This window comes from Aquarana catesbeiana, linkage group LG01, assembly GCF_042186555.1.
Source record: "Aquarana catesbeiana isolate 2022-GZ linkage group LG01, ASM4218655v1, whole genome shotgun sequence".
Lineage (NCBI taxonomy): Eukaryota > Metazoa > Chordata > Amphibia > Anura > Ranidae > Aquarana > Aquarana catesbeiana.
Window position 1 is genome coordinate 663,259,918 of NC_133324.1, and position 19,061 is coordinate 663,278,978.

The window sequence follows — 19,061 nt, forward strand, 5'->3', positions numbered from 1 at the left end:
TCTTCTCGGGTCCCCCGCACGCACTCCTGGCCCCTCCTTTTCCTTGAGTGCCCCAATAGTAAGCTGCTTGCTATGGGGTCACTCATGCGTGCCCGCGTTCCCGCTGTGTCTATAAAAAACGTAGAACGGGGCTCAGCCCTGTCCTCTCTTCACTGGCTGTGATTGACAGCCACAGGAGCCAATGGCTCCCCCTGCTGTCTCTCAGCCAATCAGGAGGCAAAGGCCCAGGGTAGCAGCCGCTCTCATGCATAGAATGCATGAAGGTAAAAAAAAAAAAAAAACCTTCAGTCTTTAGAACCACTATAACACAATGGTGTTTATAATTACTAGTGTATACAGTAAGTAAAAGACAATGATCACCTACCGACAGACTACACAGGCAAGACCCATCTCCATGGCAAAGTCGTCAGCATTCGTTTCATCAAAACTGGAAAGATCAGGAATAGGCAGGTCCTTGCTGGGCTGTGCTGGATTTGGGGAGGAACGAGCTTCTGGCTTCTCCAAACGGGGTTTCTTTGGTAAATCGACAACATCACTAATGTCCAGCTTCATCTACCCCCGCAAATACATACAAAAAACAAAAGGATGAGAATGGCGTTCAGATTCACACATTTTTCTGCTTGGATTCAAATGGAAAAAAAAAAAAAAAAAAAAAAAAAAAAAAAAAATGTATAAATCCTGGGTGAAAGTTGTGTGAAAAAAACTATGAATGGATCCCATGTGTAACAGTGAAACATGCCAGTTCATTGCATATAGCAGAACTTTTCTTGCAGAATAAAACATTTATTTTTATTAGCCACCACTTGGAAAAACTGCTTGAAGTGTAAGCCTAGAAACAGGGTGTTGTATTTGCATATGGGATATATCCCCAAAAATCTAGAAGTAAATCAGTTCTCATTTGGTGTGAACTGTGTCAAACATTCCATATTTTGCTGCTACAGACTTCACAAACATGAAAGACATTTAAAGTGAGCGTTAGCTATTCATCACCATGGTAATAACAATAACCTATGATTAAAAAAGTATAAATAGAAATCACAAACATATTATACATTTTCATGAGCACTACTGACATAACAGTGTGAAAAATGTGGCACCCTGTAGGGTTTGCAAGTATGTTTGTTTATAATCAGCTGAACTAAGCCTGCCCCCTGCTATGCAATGGTCCATAGTGGAAGTCTTTATCATACCTTAAACTTTTGAACGATCATTGGACACATGGCCATAAATAGGCATCCATTAATTTGGCCTCAATGTAAAGTGTATGCCTGGGATCCAAGGGCTCTCTAAGCTCTCACAAAACTAGCTGAGGATTAACAAGCATGCTTACAGTCATCAAAGATGCCTACAGTTTGACATTTCTATCACTTCAGTCCACCTGACAGGTTTACTTCAAAAGCTGAACCAGAGGGAGATATAAAAAGGACATTACATGTATGCAGCAAGGTCTACTTTGATCAATAATTTACATTGCTTCACTTTTTCCACATTTTGATGTTACAACCTTATTCCAAAATGGAGTAAATTCATTATTTTCCTAAAAATTCTGGAAACAATACCTCATAATGGACAATGTGAAAGAAGTTTGTTTGAAATCTTTGAAAAATTATTAAAAATAGAAACAAAAAAAAAAAATCACATGTACATAAGTATTCACAGCTTTGCTCAATACTTTGTTGAAGCACCTTTGGCACCAATTACAGCCTCAAGTCTTTTTGAGTATGATGCTACAAGCTTGGCACACCTATTTTTGGGCAGTTTTACCCATTCTTCTTTGAACTACCTCTCAAGCTCCATCAGATTGGATGGGGAGCATCGGTGCACAGCTATTTTCAGATCTCTCCAGAGATGTTCAATCAGATTCAAGTCTGGGCTCAGGCTGGGCCACTCAAGGACATTCACAGAGTTGCCCCAAAGCCACTCCTCTGCTATCTTGGCTGTGTGGTTAGGGCCATTGTCCTGTTGGAAGATGAACCTTTGCCCCAGTCTGAGGTCCAGAGCACTCTGAAACAGGTTTTCATCAAGGATGTCTCTGTACAATGCTGCATTCATCTTTCCCTCGAGGCTGACTAGTCTCCCAGTTCCTGCCGCTGAAAAACATCCCCACAGCATGATGCTGCCACCACCATGATTCACTGTAGGGATGGTATTGGCCAGTAGATGAGCGGTGCCTGGTTTCCTTCAGACATGATGCTTGCCATTCAGGCCAAAAAGAGTTCAATCTGTGCTTCATCAGACCAGAGAATTTTGTTTCTCATGGTCCGAGAGTCCTTCAGGTGCTTTTTGGCAAAACACCAGGTGGGCTGTCATGTGCCTTTTACTGAGGAGTGGCTTCCATCTGGCCACTCTACCATACAGGCCTGATTGGTGGAGTGCTACAGAGATGGTTGTTCTTCAGGAAAGTTCTTCTCTCTCCAGAGAGAAACGCTGGAGCTCTGTCAAATTGACCATCAGGTTCTTGGTCACCTCCTTGAATAAGGCCCTTCTCCCTCGGTTGCTCAGTTTGTCCGGGCAGCCCGCTCTAGGAAGAGTTCTTGTGGTTCCAAACTTCTTCCATTTACGGATGATGAAGACCACTGTGCTCATTGGGATCTTCAATGCTGCAGAATTGTTTTTGTCAAGTTGTAGAAACATCTCAAGGATGATCAGTGGAAACAGGATGCACCTGAGCTCAATTTCGAGTGTCATGGCAAAGGCTGTGAATACTTATGTACATGGGATTTTTTTCTTTTTAGTAAATTTGCAAAGATTTCAAACACACTTCTTTCACGTTGTCATAATGGGGTATTGTTTGTAGAATTCTGAGGAAAATAATGAATTTAATCCATTTTGGAATAAGTGCAATAGTAACTGGGTATCCTGGATGATACAGCATCCTTCAAACAGAAGACACCCCCACCGCGCCAATGACCCTAAATAAATAACCTGAAAATTTGTGCTGACCAGTGCTAAATGGTGAGCACAAAATAAACATAAAATATGAAAGTGCATAAATAAGTACAGCTGCCCCTTGAAATTAAGATAAGATATACAAACCAAATATTTAATCCTAAGGCTAGGTTTCCACTAGTGCGTCCCCAAAGTCGCGCGATTTTGCCGCGATTTTACCGCGACTTTTTACCGCGATTTGAAGCAATGCCTGTATCTATAGACCTCAAGTCGCATCAAAGTGGGACCAAAGTAGTGCAGGGACTACTTTGAAGTCGCTGCGACTTGAAGTCGCACAGATATGAACGGTACTCATTGGAAATCATGGGAAACAATTTGTCATGCGACTTTTCAGTCCCAAGTCGCATGAAAAGTCGCACTAGTGGAAACAGAGCCTAAATGTCATTCACTACCCAAATAACCTCTCAAGACACCTAGGATAAATATGGGGCGCTATAAATGTGTAGCGTATCCAAAAAATAGGATTTTTTAAAACAGCTTACCTGTAAAATCCTTTTCTTTCGAAGGACATCACGGGACACAGAGCCACAGTAATTACTGATGGGTTATATAGGTATCACTGGTGATTGGACACTGGCACACCCTATCAGGAAGTTCAACCCCCTATATAATCCCTCCCCCTTGCAGGGATACCTCAGTTTTGTAGCCAAGCAATATAGTGTATTAGAAGAGGGGCGGGACCTCTGTGTCCCGTGATGTCCTTCGAAAGAAAAGGATTTTACAGGTAAGCTGTTTTAAAAAATCCTATTTTCTTTCTCGAACATCACGGGACACAGAGCCACAGTAATTACTGATGGGATGTCCCAGAGCAATGCTACCTGAGGGGGGGGAACCACGACCAAGTAGGGTGCAATCAGACCTGAGGACCCTGTACCGCTGCCTGCAGCACACTACGCCCAAAGGCGATATCCTCATGCCTTCTCACATCCACCTGATAGAATCTGGTGAATGTATGGACTGAAGACCAGGTTGCGGCCTTGCAGATTTGAGCCATAGAGGCCCGGTGATGCACTGCCCAAGAAGCACCAATAGCCCTTGTGGAATGTGCCCTGATCTGAAACGGAGGAATCTTCTGTTTCAGACCGTAAGCTTGAATGATCAATTGTCGAATCCATTTAGAAATGGTAGCTTTTGACGCTGCCTGTCCTCTATTGGGACCCTCTGGCAGCACAAACAAAACATCCGTCTTGCGGATCTGAGTAGTTGCCCCTAGATAGGCCTTAACTGCTCTTACTACATCCAACGAATGTAGAGATCTCTCTTCCAGAGAACAGGGATCTGGAAAAAAGGAAGGTAGAACAATGTCTTGGTTTAAATGAAAATCAGAAACCACCTTCGGTAAAAAACTAGGATGAGGGCGTAGTACCACTCTATCCCTGTGTATAATCAAATAAGGCTCCTTACAGGAAAGAGCTGCTTATTCTGATACTCTTCTAGCAGAAGAGATGGCCACCAGAAAAATTAATTTCCTTGTCAACAAGACCAAAGGAATCTGACTTATTGGTTCAAAAGGCTGTTTCTGTAACACAGCCAGGACCAAATTCAAGTCCCAGGGGTTTAGGGGCGCTTTAACCGGAGGATTAAGACGCATCACCCCCTGCATAAAGTTTCGGACCAAAGAATGCGAAGCAAGTGGCCGCTGAAATAATACTGATAAAGCAGAAACCTGGCCCTTGATGGTACTCAAGGCCAGCTTCATCTCTAATCCCATCTGTAGAAAATCAAGGATTCTACCTATGACATATTTCCTGGGATGCCAACCTCTGGATTCACACCAGGTTATATAAGCCTTCCAGACTCTATGATAAATCATCCTGGAAGCTGGCTTCCTTGCATTAATCAAGGTAGATATGACAGGACCTGAGAGCCCACGACTCTTCAGAACGTGGGTCTCAATAGCCAAACCGTCAAATTTAGCGTTTGTAAGGCAGGATGGAACACTGGACCTTGAGATAACAGGTCTGGGCGTACCGGTAGGGTCCACGGGGAACCCACCGTCATCCTTACTATTTCTGCATACCAAGTCCTTCTGGGCCAAGTGGGGGCCACCAGAAGTACCGACTTCCTTTCCTGCCTGATCCTGCGAAGGAGTCGTGGTAGTAGCAGAATAGGCGGGAATGCGTAAATCAGTGAGAACCGATGCCACGGAATCACCAACGCATCCGTCCCGCATGCAAGAGGATCTTTTGTCCTTGCCACAAATCTGTCTATCTTCTTGTTGAATCGGGATGCAAAGAGATCTACATCTGGAACCCCCCATCTTTGGCATATGGCCCAAAAGACGTCGGGATGCAGAGACCATTCCCCTGGAAGTAACTGCTGGCGACTTAGATAGTCCGCCTGCCAATTTTCTATTCCCGGGATGAAAACTGCCGATATGCATGGCACATGCATCTCTGCCCAGACTAAGATCTGGTTCACCTCTTTTTGAGCAGCTTGGCTCCGGGTGCCTCCCTGATGATTGACATAAGCCACTGCTGTGGCATTGTCGGACTGGATCCTGACCGGACAACCCTGTAGCCTGATAGTCCAGGCTTTTAGAGCTAGATGTATCGCCCGGATCTCCAGAATGTTGATGGGTAAGGTCCTCTCTGTCTTGGACCATACCCCTTGGACCGCAGCCTGTTCCAGAACTGCTCCCCAACCTGACAGACTGGCATCTGCTGTTACCACCGTCCAGGTAACCGGTAGAAAGGATTTCCCCTTCTGCAGGTTTTCAGGTATGAGCCACCAATTGAGGCTCTGACGCACCGCATGCGACAAGTGCATCGGAAAGTCTAATGCCTGAACCTTCTTGTTCCAGGTCGACAGAATACTGTGTTGCAGCATTCTTGAGTGAAATTGAGCATAGGGAACTGCTTCGAATGAAGACACCATCTTCCCTAGTAGCCTCATACAAAGGCGGACTGAGGGACCCTTCTTGGTCCTTACTGTCAGAATCAGCTCTCTCAAAAGCAGTGATCTTTGCCTGGGGTAGAAATATTTTCTCCTGGCTTGTATCTATAATCAGACCTAAATACTCCAGTCTTCTTACTGGTTTTAGGAAAGACTTTTCTAAGTTGAGGATCCAACCCAGGTGTTCTAGATACCTGACCGTGTTCCTCAAGTTTCCATTCAAAGAGGCTACCGACCGGTCTATCAAGAGCAGGTCGTCTAGGTATGCTATGACAGCTATACCCTGAGCCCTTAATCTGGCCAGAGGAGGAGCCAAGATCTTTGTGAACACTCGAGGTGCAGTGGCTATCCCGAAAGGCAGAGCCACAAACTGGAAATGGCGCCCTCCTACCTCGAAGCGCAGAAACTTCTGATGAGCAGGAAAAATGGGCACATGCAGATATGCATCTCTGATGTCTATTGATGCCAGAAATTCTCCTCCCTGCAGGGTGGGAACTACTGTTCGAATTGATTCCATGCGGAAGGATTGAATCCTTAGGAATCGGTTCAGATCCCTTAAGTCCAAAATGGGCCTGACATCCCCATTTGGCTTTTGGACCGTAAAAAGGTTGGAATAGAAGCCCAATCCCTGGTCCTTTGCGGGAACTATCATAATGACCTCCTGCGACAAAAGTCGCTCTAACGCTAGAAGGAGCGACTGCTTCTTCTCTGGGTCTCTGGGAACATTTGATCTGAGGAACCGAGGAGAAGGGAATTCCTGAAACTCCAGCTTGTACCCTAAGGTTACCGTGGAGACTACCCATCTGTCCTGGAAGTCCTCGTGCCAGAGCTCTGAGAACTGTCGCAGTCTTCCCCCCACTCGAGTGAGCGGGGGCGCCCCCTCATGCAGAGGTCTTAGTGTTTTGCCTAGTAGGCTTCTTTCCCCAGGACTTCTTTTGTCCCTGGGGTTGACTCTTGTCTCTGGACCCCAATGGAGGCGGCCGTTGAGACTGCCTGGAGGCTGAAGCCCCCGGCGCTGGGGAAAGAATCCGTTTGAAAGAGGGACGCTTACTCTTCTTCTTGACAGGTAAGAGAGTGCTTTTCCCACAAGAGATTCTCTTGATATAGTTATCCAAGTCCTCTCCAAACAACCTTGCACCACGAAATGGAAACCCAGCCAGTAGCTTCTTACATGGTGCTTCGGCTGACCAATTTTTCAACCATAGGATTCTACGTATATGCACCAACCCCAGTGAAAGACGGGAGGTTTGCACGATAGAATCTCTAATGGCGTCAACCACAAAGCATAAGGCCGCTGGAAGGTTAGCAAACCCCCGGGCCTGCTGTTCAGGTAATACTTTGATGACCTGCTTAACATGGTCTCTTAAGTATTGACAGACTCCAATCGCTGCTATTGCAGGTCGGGCCACTGATCCTGCTAAGGAGAAAACATCCTTCAATAGGGATTCCATCCTCTTATCTACAGGATCCCTGAGCATCTGAGCATTGTCTACAGGACAAGTCAGGCTATTATTTATGGAGGAAATGGCGGCATCAATAGCTGGTATTCCCCACATTTTAATAAACTCTTCTTCCATCGGATAAAGTGTTGAAAACTTTCTCGGCGGAAAAAAACGTTTGTCTGGGTGATCCCACTCAGAATAAATAAGCTTTTCAAGTAAAGTATGAACAGGAAAAGCATGTGCTGCTTGGAAAGGTTTCAGTGACCCCAAAGCAGAAGAGGATTCTTTAGCAGTTTCAGGTATGGGCAACTTAAATGTGGAGCGGACCAATCCAGTGAGGATCTGCACTAAGACTTTCTCCTCTTGGGAAGTCGCAGAGGGTCCCTCTCCACCTGAATCCTCCGAAGAGGAATCATCCATCCCATCCCGATCCTCTGAAAGGGATTCATCTCCTTTATCCCAGAGCTCCTCTGTCTGAGGGTCTTGGGGAACAGAGGAAAGCCTAGTGCGTTTTCTTCCACTGAGTGAAGACGTAATCACGGCCATTAATCTTTCCTCTAGACCATTAATGGTTGAGGAAAAAACCTCTTGTGTAATATATACAGGGGCTGAAGTGTCAGAAGCAGGTGTAGCCCCTGACCCCGATGGCTCTCCCTGGCTAGCCGTCCCTGGCCCATCTTTAGGGGGGGAGGATGCTGCCGACAGGGGGCCCTCAGAACCTGAACGAGATCCCCTAGTGTCTCTGGTTCCTGGGGTGCTTGAACCTCTTCTACCCATAGTGCAAAGCAACAAGGTGTGAGGTATACAAATGAACACTGCCCGCTGAGCGATGTAGTCTGGCTAAAAGCCTTGCTACCCAATGCTCAGTCTGGTGTTACTTCAGTAAATGCTGCCTAGGAGAATGCCTGTGTCCCACCTTACATGCGACCGTCAGCTCTGTGTCTCTCAGAAGGCTGAGTGCACCTGTACAGAGTGCCTTTAATAGCCTGCAGCTGGCCTGAGTGGGAGTCTAAACACTCTGTGCTGACATCCCGCCCCCTCCTCTACCGCTCCCCCCCTCGAGTTTTGAAAAAAACGAGCGCTTCCCGCACTGCCGACTCTCCTGTCATGCTTCTGGAGAAAAGGCTGGGGATGGGGGGGGGAGAAGGAGGGAGACTGGTAACAAGATTTGCCTGAACGGCTATCTTCAGAGATGGTGGCCATTAGGCCACAGAGCCCGGGTGGTATAACCACTTTCTAGACCCCTGTGGCCCCTCTCTAGCCTGGGGGGAACATTCAAACATGAGAAATCCCCCCTTTCCACCTTACCTGCTTGCAGCCTGCTTTGAGATGCTGGGAATAATCAGCACTTAACACCTGAGACAGTCAGTCAGCATGTGTAGGTTTGTGCTCTTGGCAGCCCCCGGTGGTCACAATAGGCATAGCATGCATTTACCTTAAAGGAGAAAAGCCACTAGAACTCAAAAATTCTGTGGAATCTCCTCTTACCTTATCCAGCCGCAGGGTGCTGTTTACACAGACCCAATCTTCACCTCTCACGGTGGGCTCCGTTTGAAAAAAACGTCAGAGACTGGGGCCCCCATCAGTAGGGGGATCCAACAGTTCTGGGACCGTAAAGCACCTCGCCAGAAATTAGGAAGTTTAAAGCCATTTTCTGATCTGCGGGGTCCAGCTCTCTAAAAAGAGAAGCATTACGGGTAAAACCTCGTTTCTTCGGACACGAGGCCCGGGTACCATTCAATTCGGCCATGAAAAGACACTTTGAATGGATCCGGTTCGCCTGGCTTGCCCCAGTATAGGATCTTAGGATATTCCCTTTGGAGCTCAGCACAGGACATCTTTACACGTCCATCACCTAAGACACTGGCGTAAAAACTGAGGTATCCCTGCAAGGGGGAGGGATTATATAGGGGGTTGAACTTCCTGATAGGGTGTGCCAGTGTCCAATCACCAGTGATACCTATATAACCCATCAGTAATTACTGTGGCTCTGTGTCCCATGATGTTCGAGAAAGAAACCTGTGTTTCCACAATAGTGGTGAGACTCTCTTATTGTGTTATGTAACTCGTGACAAATAAGTAATGCTATCAATCTCTAAATAACATACATATACTAAATAAATGCAATATATGTGACATACAGGTGAAACACTAAGTGCAATCACTACACTCCATGCTGTGACATATCAGAACGTCACATAACAGTCCATATATTCCAAATGAGACCATCCAAAAAGGAACTGCTTGTGACAACATATGGTGTAATATCAGATGAATACACTCAGGTGTCTTCGTGTGTCTTCCACCTCACCCCTGTGTTCAGTGAATCACACCCTCCAGAAATGCACTCACCGATTTACAATGCCAGCATTCTCATGCAAGGCAATACATGCTTATTTTACCACACTCAAGGTTAAATGGATCAATGTCCAGGGGGATGGTTATTTAATAGATCCACATGAAAGAAAATAAAGTGCTCCAATAGTGTGAACCAGCAAACAACATTTATTAAAAAACCACTGCAATCTTCAAATGATGCACTCACATTTTAAAAAGAATAAAACAGCAGAAACCGTGTGCAGATCACATCAATCTTCAAACAAGTGTGGATAATGCAAATAACTGTTGGTCACGGCGGACCCGAGGTGTGCTGTAACTGGGCTGCAATCTCACCCCTCCCCTCGGTTATCCTCCGCTCCTCCGTGCAATCGAACTTCCTGCCTCCTGTGTGGCTAACAGCGCTGTGTGTCACGTCTCACAGCCACGCCCCCGACATGTTTCGTCATAGGTAGACTTAATCATGGGATTGGCTGTGTCTGCTGTCCTTCACCCCTTATATTTGCTCTTAATTGACGCCCTTTCGGCCGTGCATTGCGCATGCGCACACCTCGCGTCCCCGTTCTGCTAATTCTACATAAGACATCACATCAGAACAAGTAGCAAACGGGATCGGGCACATAAATTAATAAAATCATAAATATAAAGTTTACATTGAATTGACTCCGCTGTGCATAACTCCCAATTCCTGTATTAAAGATTGAATCAGCTATGGTTAACTGGATCAAGCATTACACATTGATTCGCTCATTGGTCAATAGTGGTAACTGCAAGAATCATCACATCCAGCCCTTTCACATGCAGGCTGATGTTCAAACAGCAAGTCTCCACCCGACAACCAGCATCCATATTCCAGAATGCATAGCCCACACCGATATATTCATGGTGAGATCCTCCCTTATTTTAAAATAGGACTCCCTTCGGATATAAATTTAAAATATGTGTTAAAAATCAATATATTATAAAAACTTAAACTTATGGTGGTATCCTCATATGAATATGCTAATGGCCTCATTACTAATAACCCCATACGTGCTTTATAAGGAACGTTTCCCAATTGAATCAGAACGTTCTAATTAAAATAAAATGTATACACTATTTTTACATGTTTTACCATCCATAAATGACCCATACTCTAAACAGACATCAAAAAACTCAATGTTAGGTGTTCATGCAGTGCCGTACATCCCCCACGAGATACAACACTGTACAGTATATGGGGGGGGGGGATCTATCACAGTAATGATTACCTCCCTCCCCACCTCTTTAGAGCACGTTCTAATCTCAACAGTGCATACATACCCCTTCTAGATTTCCATACAGATAGGGGGAACAGGGAAGGGGACTGATGGAGATATGGACTCCACAACTCCCCCCCACTATCATCCAGGTCGGGGCATCTTATTAAATAATTACCATAATTTATAGTACCTCCATATCTGTAAAACCCGTATACATGATTTAAAACTAATACCTGCTTTGTTAGAACCCTAAAAAAGATACAATCCTACACCTAAGATACTTCCTTTTAAAAATCATTGATAAAACAATTCAGATCTAGTTCTATATTTAACCCCTTAGGGGCAAGGCTCTTCAAAAGATAGATCCATCTGGTTTCCCTTCGGGATAAGTCCCTGACTCTATTGGACCCCCTCCAAGAAGGATGGACTATGTCAATCCCACAAAACTGTAATAGGGAGGGGTCCTGCTGATGTTTTACTTTAAAATGTAGAGAGACGCTATGGAACCTATACCCATTTTTTATATTGGCCATATGCTCTGAAATCCTGATCCTCAAGAGCCGCTTTGTTCTCCCTACATATAGGAGGCCACACGGGCACCACATTAAATAAACGACATGTGAAGAGTTACAGGTGCTGAATTCCTTGATTTCAAGGGATTCACCATCCCTATTGGTTACACTTGTCACTCCTCTGTGACTTACTCTTGCTGTCCGGCAACAAATGCACCTCCTACAACAGTAAAATCCTTTAAAACCAAAACTTAACACATTCCGCCTTGGTGGGTCTAGTATTTTCTTAACTACATGGTCACCGAAGTTCGGGGCCCTCCTATATATAAACTTCGGCTGATCCGGTAGTACCTCACCTAAGTGTCTATCCTTACACAGAATGTGCCAGTGTTTTTTAAAAATATTCTCAATCTCCCTATACTGGCAGTGAAACCCCGAAATGAACCCAAACTGATGTTGGGTATCATTTGACGAAGAGGAGGATTTTTTAAGGCATTGTTCCCTGGGTACTGAAGCCACCTCCTGGGTGATCTTATTCAGTTCCTCCAATTCATATCCCTTTTGTACAAATTTGTTTTTAAGAACCTCAGCCTGCTCATAAAAGTCATCTAACTGTGTGCAGTTACGACGCACACGTAATATTTGCCCCTTAGGGATGTTTTTTATCCATGCAGGATGGTGACCACTTCTTATTGATAAAAAACTGTTCCGATCAGTTGGCTTAAAAAACACTTTTGTTCTTAATGAATCCCCCTCTCTTCCAATCGTGACATCAAGGAAATTGACCGAGATACTACTGATTTGATGTTCCAATTTGATATTGTTCGAATTGTTATTAAGTTCTTGTATAAATTCAATCGCTGATTCCTCTGTACCTTCCCAAATAAGAGGTCATCAATGAATCTTCGGTAAAATAATAACTGAGGCCTCCTCTGGCTGAATACCTTCCTATCTTCCCACTCAGCCATAAACAGGTTGGCGAGGCTGGGAGCATACTTGGCTCCCATCGCCATGCCAACCCGTTGGGAATAAAACTCCCCATCACACCAAAAATAATTATGGGACATGCAAAAATCTAATACATGTCCCAGAAATCTCTTCTGTACAGCTGGAATGTCATCTCTTTTACTTAGTGCCCAATTTAGGGCCAAAGACGCATCCTCATGTTGTATAATGGTATAAAGGGAGGCTACATCAGCCGTTACCATATATACCATTGATGAAGTGTCCAATTTAACGTCGTTGAGCAAGGTCAATAGATCACTTGTATCTTTTAGATATGCCTTAGTGGCCTTGACACTCGGTTGGAGGAATTTATCTAAGAATTCCCCCAATCTTGCCGTTACAGAGCCGATCCCATTCACAATCGGCCTAGGTGGTGGGCATTGGATATTCTTGTGTACCTTAGGTAAGGTGTAGATCACTGGGATTCTACAAGAACTGGGGATCAGATATCTTTTTTCCTTAGAATTTATTGCATCTAATCTATATCCCCATTCCACTAAAATTGACAATTGTGCTTTATATGTCTCCGTGGGATCAGACGATAATCTTCTATAAGTGGATCTGTCACCCACCAACTTCAACAACTGGTCCAGATAGAACGCGTTATCTAGCAGTACCACCCCCCCCCCCTTATCAGCGGGTCGTATTATTAGATCCTTCTTTTTCTCTAAAGATCTAATCCCTTCCCTGATGTAATGGGGGTTAAAACCCTTACGTGGGGGAAGTTTATCAATGTCATTTAGTACCAAGCTTTTAAACACTTCTATAAAATGATTGCTTGGGTTCTGGGGGTTAAAAATAGATTTATTTTTTAAACCTGAATCTACCCTATTCAATGGCACCTTAGCTCTAACCGAGGCTTCCACCGGATGACTTAGGAAATGTTTCTTAATATTCATAGTTCTAATGAATTTGTGTGTGTCTATACAGACATCGAACTTATTCATTTCCTTTTTTGGGGCACATTTTAAGCCCAATGTTGAGTTCTTTATGATTGAGCTCAACACTGCTCGAGTTGTATATCCCTGTATTTATACATCTCTCGGTCGTTTCCTTGAGTTTTTTGGATCTTCCAGCCCTACATCCCCTTCTCCTCTGGGGGGCATGTTCTCCATATTGTAGTTTTGGGGGGGTGCTTGTCTCCCTCCCCCTCTCTGATAAGGCACCCTGGGATTTCTCCTCGGTGTTCCTCCTCCCCTCCCTCGTTGCCCTAAAAAAGGACTATAACCTAAACGTTCTTCACTTTCTAACAGGGAGAATCTATTGTAGAGGGGGACATCACTATAACCCTCATGATAATGTTGTGGTGGGGGATAGTGTTGCCACCGTCCATATTCTTGTGGGGTATGCCCCCTATATCCTCTAGGGGATGGATACTCGTTAAGTTGTCTTCGTGGGTATCCCCCTCTCCCTCGTGAAGGTGGTATAGGGGATTGATAATATCCCCCTCCTCCCTTACCTCGTGATGAAGGTCTCGGGGACTGATGATACTCCCTTCTGTACTGACCATCCTCCACACTTCGCCCTCTCTCATTAGATCTAGGGTTCATGGCAACATATTCACCTTTACCTCTATTCCCCACCTTTTTCCTATTTTCAACTTTAGGTGGGGGATTACTGGTACCCCCTGCCGCACTGATGTTGGCAGCTGGGTCCCCAGTATTGGTATCTAGTGATGCTTGCCATGCATAGATTTTATTAGTCTTAAAATCATTTGAATCTCGGTTAAATTTTTTTACCTTCTTTTTTTGCGTTTCTCGATCTATTTTCTCTAGTTTCTTCTTTATATTACTATTAAAATCCTTCATTTGATTTGTATCCTTAATGGGTTCCAATTTTTCTTGTAAGATTCGGATCTTTTCATTCAACATACTCAATTTAATTTGTTTCCTTTTCAGGACTAATCCCTGTAATTCCCTACCTGCTTTATTAAAAAATTCAAGCCATTCATTCATAAATGACTGATCATTAAGACCATCCTGGGGAGGTACCTCCCATCTTAAACTTCTAAAAATGAGGTTCTCTCTACCATAGTGTTCAAATGTGAACACATCCCACCATGTTTTTATTTGTTTTTCCAGCAAACCATCAAGTGTTTTAAGTAATACTGAAAAATCTTCCTCATTCTCGATCATTGGTTGATCATTCGAGAAAACTGATTCGGGGTTAAGTTGTCTATTCATTAAAAAATTAAATGCATCCATGGCTGCGGGTGGTAAGAAATACAAATGCAATAGTAACTGGGTATCCTGGATGATACGGCACCCTGGGTGCCACAGAGGAGTGGAGGATAACCGAGGGGAGGGGTGAGATTGCAGCCCAGTTACAGCACACCTCGGGACCAACAGTTATTTGCATTATCCACACTTGTTTGAAGATTGATGTGATCTGCACACGGTTTCTGCTGGTTTATTCTTTTTAAAATGTGAGTGCATCATTTGAAGATTGCAGTGGTTTTTTAATAAATGTTTTTTGCTGGTTCACACTATTGGAGCACTTTATTTTCTTTCATGTGGATCTATTAAATAACCATCCCCCTGGACATCGATTGATCCATTTACCCTTGAGTGTGGTAAAATAAGCGTGTATTGCCTTGCATGAGAATGCTGGCATTGTAAATCGGTGAGTGCATTTCTGGAGGGTGTGATTCACTGAACACAGGGGTGAGGTGGAAGATACACAAAGACACCTGAGTGTATTCATCTGATATTACACCATATGTTGTCACAAGCAGTTCCTTTTTGGATGGTCTCATTTGGAATATATGGACTGTTATGTGACGTTCTGATATGTCACAGCATGGAGTGTAGTGATTGCACTTAGTGTTTCACCTGTATGTCGCATATATTGCATTTATTTAATATATGTATGTTATTTAGAGATTGATAGCATTACTTTTTTGTCACGAGTTACATAACACAATAAGAGGGTCTCACCACTATTGTGGTAACACAGGTTTTTGGATACGCTACACATTTATAGCGCCCCATATTTATCCTAGGTGTCTTGAGAGGTTATTTGGGTAGTGAATGACATTTAGGATTAAATATTTGGTTTGTACATTTTGGAATAATGCTGTAACATAACAAAATATGGAAAAAGTGAAGCGCTGTGAATACTTTCCAGATGCACTGTTAATGCAACTAGTGCAAGTACATGAAACTGGCTTGGTATTAGCGTCTTGCAATCCCATATACAGCCAAATGGGAGAGGGAAGAGCAGGTTTGGGGACACATTAGGAGTGCAGCTTGCAAAAAAGCTGACAAGGAACATGCTGATAAAAGCATAAATCAGAGTGAGCTGCTTTTTTACTGTCTGGTCAACAGGCAGGTGGTGAAGAAAGGAGACCCCTTCATACCTTCTACAGTTTATAACAATAGTAGATAAAGTGGTGTCATCCACCTGACAGTAATTTGTGACAAGGTTGTGTAACAAGAAAAGCTAGAGGGACGCAAATACTGTGGTGGAAGGTAAAAGGGCTATATATATATATATATATATATATATATATATATATATATATATATATATATATATATATATATATATATATATATATATATATATATATATATTAGGGCTGCAACTAACGATTATTTTCATAATCGATTAGTTGGCTGATTATTGTTTCGATTAATCGATTAATCGGTTAATAACCTTAAAAAAAAAGTGTGGTGTATAATTTAGTTAATATGTAAAGTTTAAAAAAAAAGGCAATTCATTCTTAAATATCTCTATGCAGTGGTAAATATAAACAACCAACTATATGGTTAGGGAGCAAAATATTGAATCCACTCTGAGAATAATAGACAGAAGAGATATACTGTATATTCACTATTAGAGGAGATATACTGTATACACTATTAGAAGAGAAATACTGTTTTTTGGCCAATTTGTTGTTGGGCAGATTAAAAAATACAAATTGCTGCAAAAACGCATTACATGCTTTTCTGCAGCTTCTCCATTGAAGTATATTGAACCTAAAAAGCACCATTTTGCATTAAGAAAAAAAAAAGTTCTTGACCCTTTCCAAATACGCAGCGGCTGAAAAAAAGCATAGATGTGAACGTGTCCCATAGGAAACCATGTTAAATTAACTGTAGTGTGTTTCTGCAAAAAGCACCAAAAAACACATAGATGTGAACCAGGTCTAAGACGTTTAGTAACATAATGGGGTTAAAAGAAACTAAAATGAGCCCTTTATAGTACAAAAAAAGCAAATAATCGCAACTGTAAGGGGTTCATTTTTTTTACTGTAGAACGATGAAAGTAATATTTACAGTAGCGATTTGCTCTTTTTGTACTATAAAGGGCTCATTTTATTTTTTTAACCCCACTATTTTACTGGCCGATTAATCGATTATGAAAATAGTAATCGATTAATTTCATAATCGATTAGTTGTCGATTAATCGATTAGTTGTTTCAGCCCTAATATATATATAGCTATATCTGTTTATTTTGCCATCTGCCTGAAGTTCGGCTTGAAGTGCATGTCAAACCCATACAGGACCTATATTAATGTCAAACAACATAAACTTTTTTTTACCTTATCTGCCGATCTCTTCTCGGCCTCCTTCTTAATCTTCTCCGATGGCAGTGGCTTGCTTAAGTTGCTGCTACTAGTACTGCTGGTATTTACCTTGGCTTCTGATTTTGGTTTAGGAATTGTGATTTTTAGTGGATCGAGGTCCTTAAACATAACAAATAGAAAAATAGGCAAGTGTGGCTGATAACTATGAAAACTTTCTAGATAGGGCATGTCTAATAACTAATAATAGCTTGTAGTTAAAGAGTAACTCCACTTTTGTTGAGAAAAAATCCCTTCTGGGTGATCAATGTACAGTGCAAGGATTTTACCAAATGTAGCAGAGTCCTACCTTTTGTTGCTGTGAAGAAATAGCTATTTGTTTCACCAGACCAATCGCACACTTATTCTGAATGGAGTGACTGGTTGATTATAATCATCTAGTGCCCTTTCAGTGTGCTAATGAGGAAAGCTGCAGTGTATGCATCCCCTTAGGCTTTATGTACACTGGCCTACATTTACCGCAGCCGTGGTAAAACAGAAAACGTGGCAAAATTGCGCTGTGATTTTTCTGCATTCAGGAGAGGGAGGTTGAAGATCACCTACCAGTGGCGGCTCGTGCTCTGTGGGCGCAGCCCCCCCATCCATGTGCCCGGCCCCTTTCAGGACGCTGGATGCATGGATTCCGCATGGGCCAGGAGGTGGTAGTATTTTTTGAAGCACCTGATTGGAACCAGAGGCTGTAATAGGCTTAAAAATATGGTGGGCTCGGGGCGCAGAGAGTGCGCCCTGATCCCACCCAATTGTGTGACGATAGCGAATTAATTTTTTGCTATTTTCACACTAACCTTCCTCCCCGCCAATCAGGAGGCAGGGCATCAGAGCTGTTTCCTGATTGGTCAAAGCACCAGGCCACCCTATTGGATGCCTGGCACTTAGGAAGAGGAGCGGAGGAGACAAACGCTGGAGCAGAGGTCGCCGCCGCTCTGGTGCACTGAGAGGAGCTGCTGCCTGGCGGTAAGCTTGCTAGAGCCACAAGCGCCGTGAGTGTGTGTGTGTGTGTGTGGGGGGGGGGGTGTCGGTGGGCACAGTGGCTGCATAAGATGGGCACAAGTGCCTGCATATACGGGGCACAAGTGGCTGCGTATGATGGGCACAAGTGGCTGCGTATGACGGGCACAAGTGGCTGCGTATGACGGGCACAAGTGGCTGCGTATGACGGGCACAAGTGGCTGCGTTTGATGGGCACAAGTGGCTGCATATTGTGGGCACAAGTGCCTGCATTTGATGGGCACAAGTGCCTGCTTTTGATGGGCACAAGTGGCTGCGTTTGATGGGCACAAGTGGCTGCGTTTGATGGGCACAAGTGGCTGCGTTTGATGGGCTCACGTGGCTGCATATGATGGGCTCACGTGGCTGCATATGATGGGCTCACGTGGCTGCAAATGATGGGCACACGAGGTTTCATTTGATGGGCACAGTGAGGCTGCAATAGATGGGTGGTTTCAGTATTTTTCAGTTTGTTTGCGCCCCCAAAAAATTTTGAGCACCAGCCGCCACTGTCACCTACATGCTGCAGCTCCTAAACTCTGCTAAAAGCCTATGTGTACATGGCCACATAGGCTCTTATGGAGTTGAGTTTAGGAGCGCTGGGGAAAAAAATGCCAAAAGCTCCTAAACTAAAGTTTAGGAGCAGCCAGAGTAGACTAGTATACATGAAGCCTTAGAAGTAATACGTTTCTCTAATGCCCTGTACACACGGTCGGACATTGATCGGACATTCCGACAACAAAATCCATGGATTTTTTCTGACGGATGTTGGCTCGAACTTGTCTTTCGTTTCTTAATTTATTCTGAACATGTGTGGCACTTTGTGCGTCGGATTTGTGTACACACGATCGGAATTTCCGACAACGGATTTTGTTGTCGGAAAATTTTATAGCAAGCTCTCAAACTTTGTGTGTCGGAAATTCCTATGGAAAATGTGTGATGGAGCCTACACATGGTCGGAATGTCCGACAACAAGGTCCTATCACACATTTTCCATCGGAAAATCCTATCGTGTGTACAGGGCATAAGGCTTGAATTTCTATTTTGGGCAAAATCTGACTTTTTGGATACATTTTATACACCAGTGGTGTACAGAACGTCTCC

General features: G+C 43.7%; 1 protein-coding gene across 1 annotated transcript in view; it reads right to left on the reverse strand.

Annotated features, from left to right (window-relative positions):
* The window catches only part of INTS12 (integrator complex subunit 12), a 48,528-nt gene that overhangs the window by 10,349 nt on the left and 19,118 nt on the right, over positions 1-19,061 (reverse strand). The window contains exons 3-4 of the mRNA XM_073601898.1: positions 16,929-17,072; positions 365-552 (exon numbers count right to left, since the gene is read on the reverse strand). Coding sequence (XP_073457999.1) covers positions 365-552; positions 16,929-17,072 — 332 coding nt within the window. The remainder of the gene's footprint in view (positions 1-364; positions 553-16,928; positions 17,073-19,061) is intronic.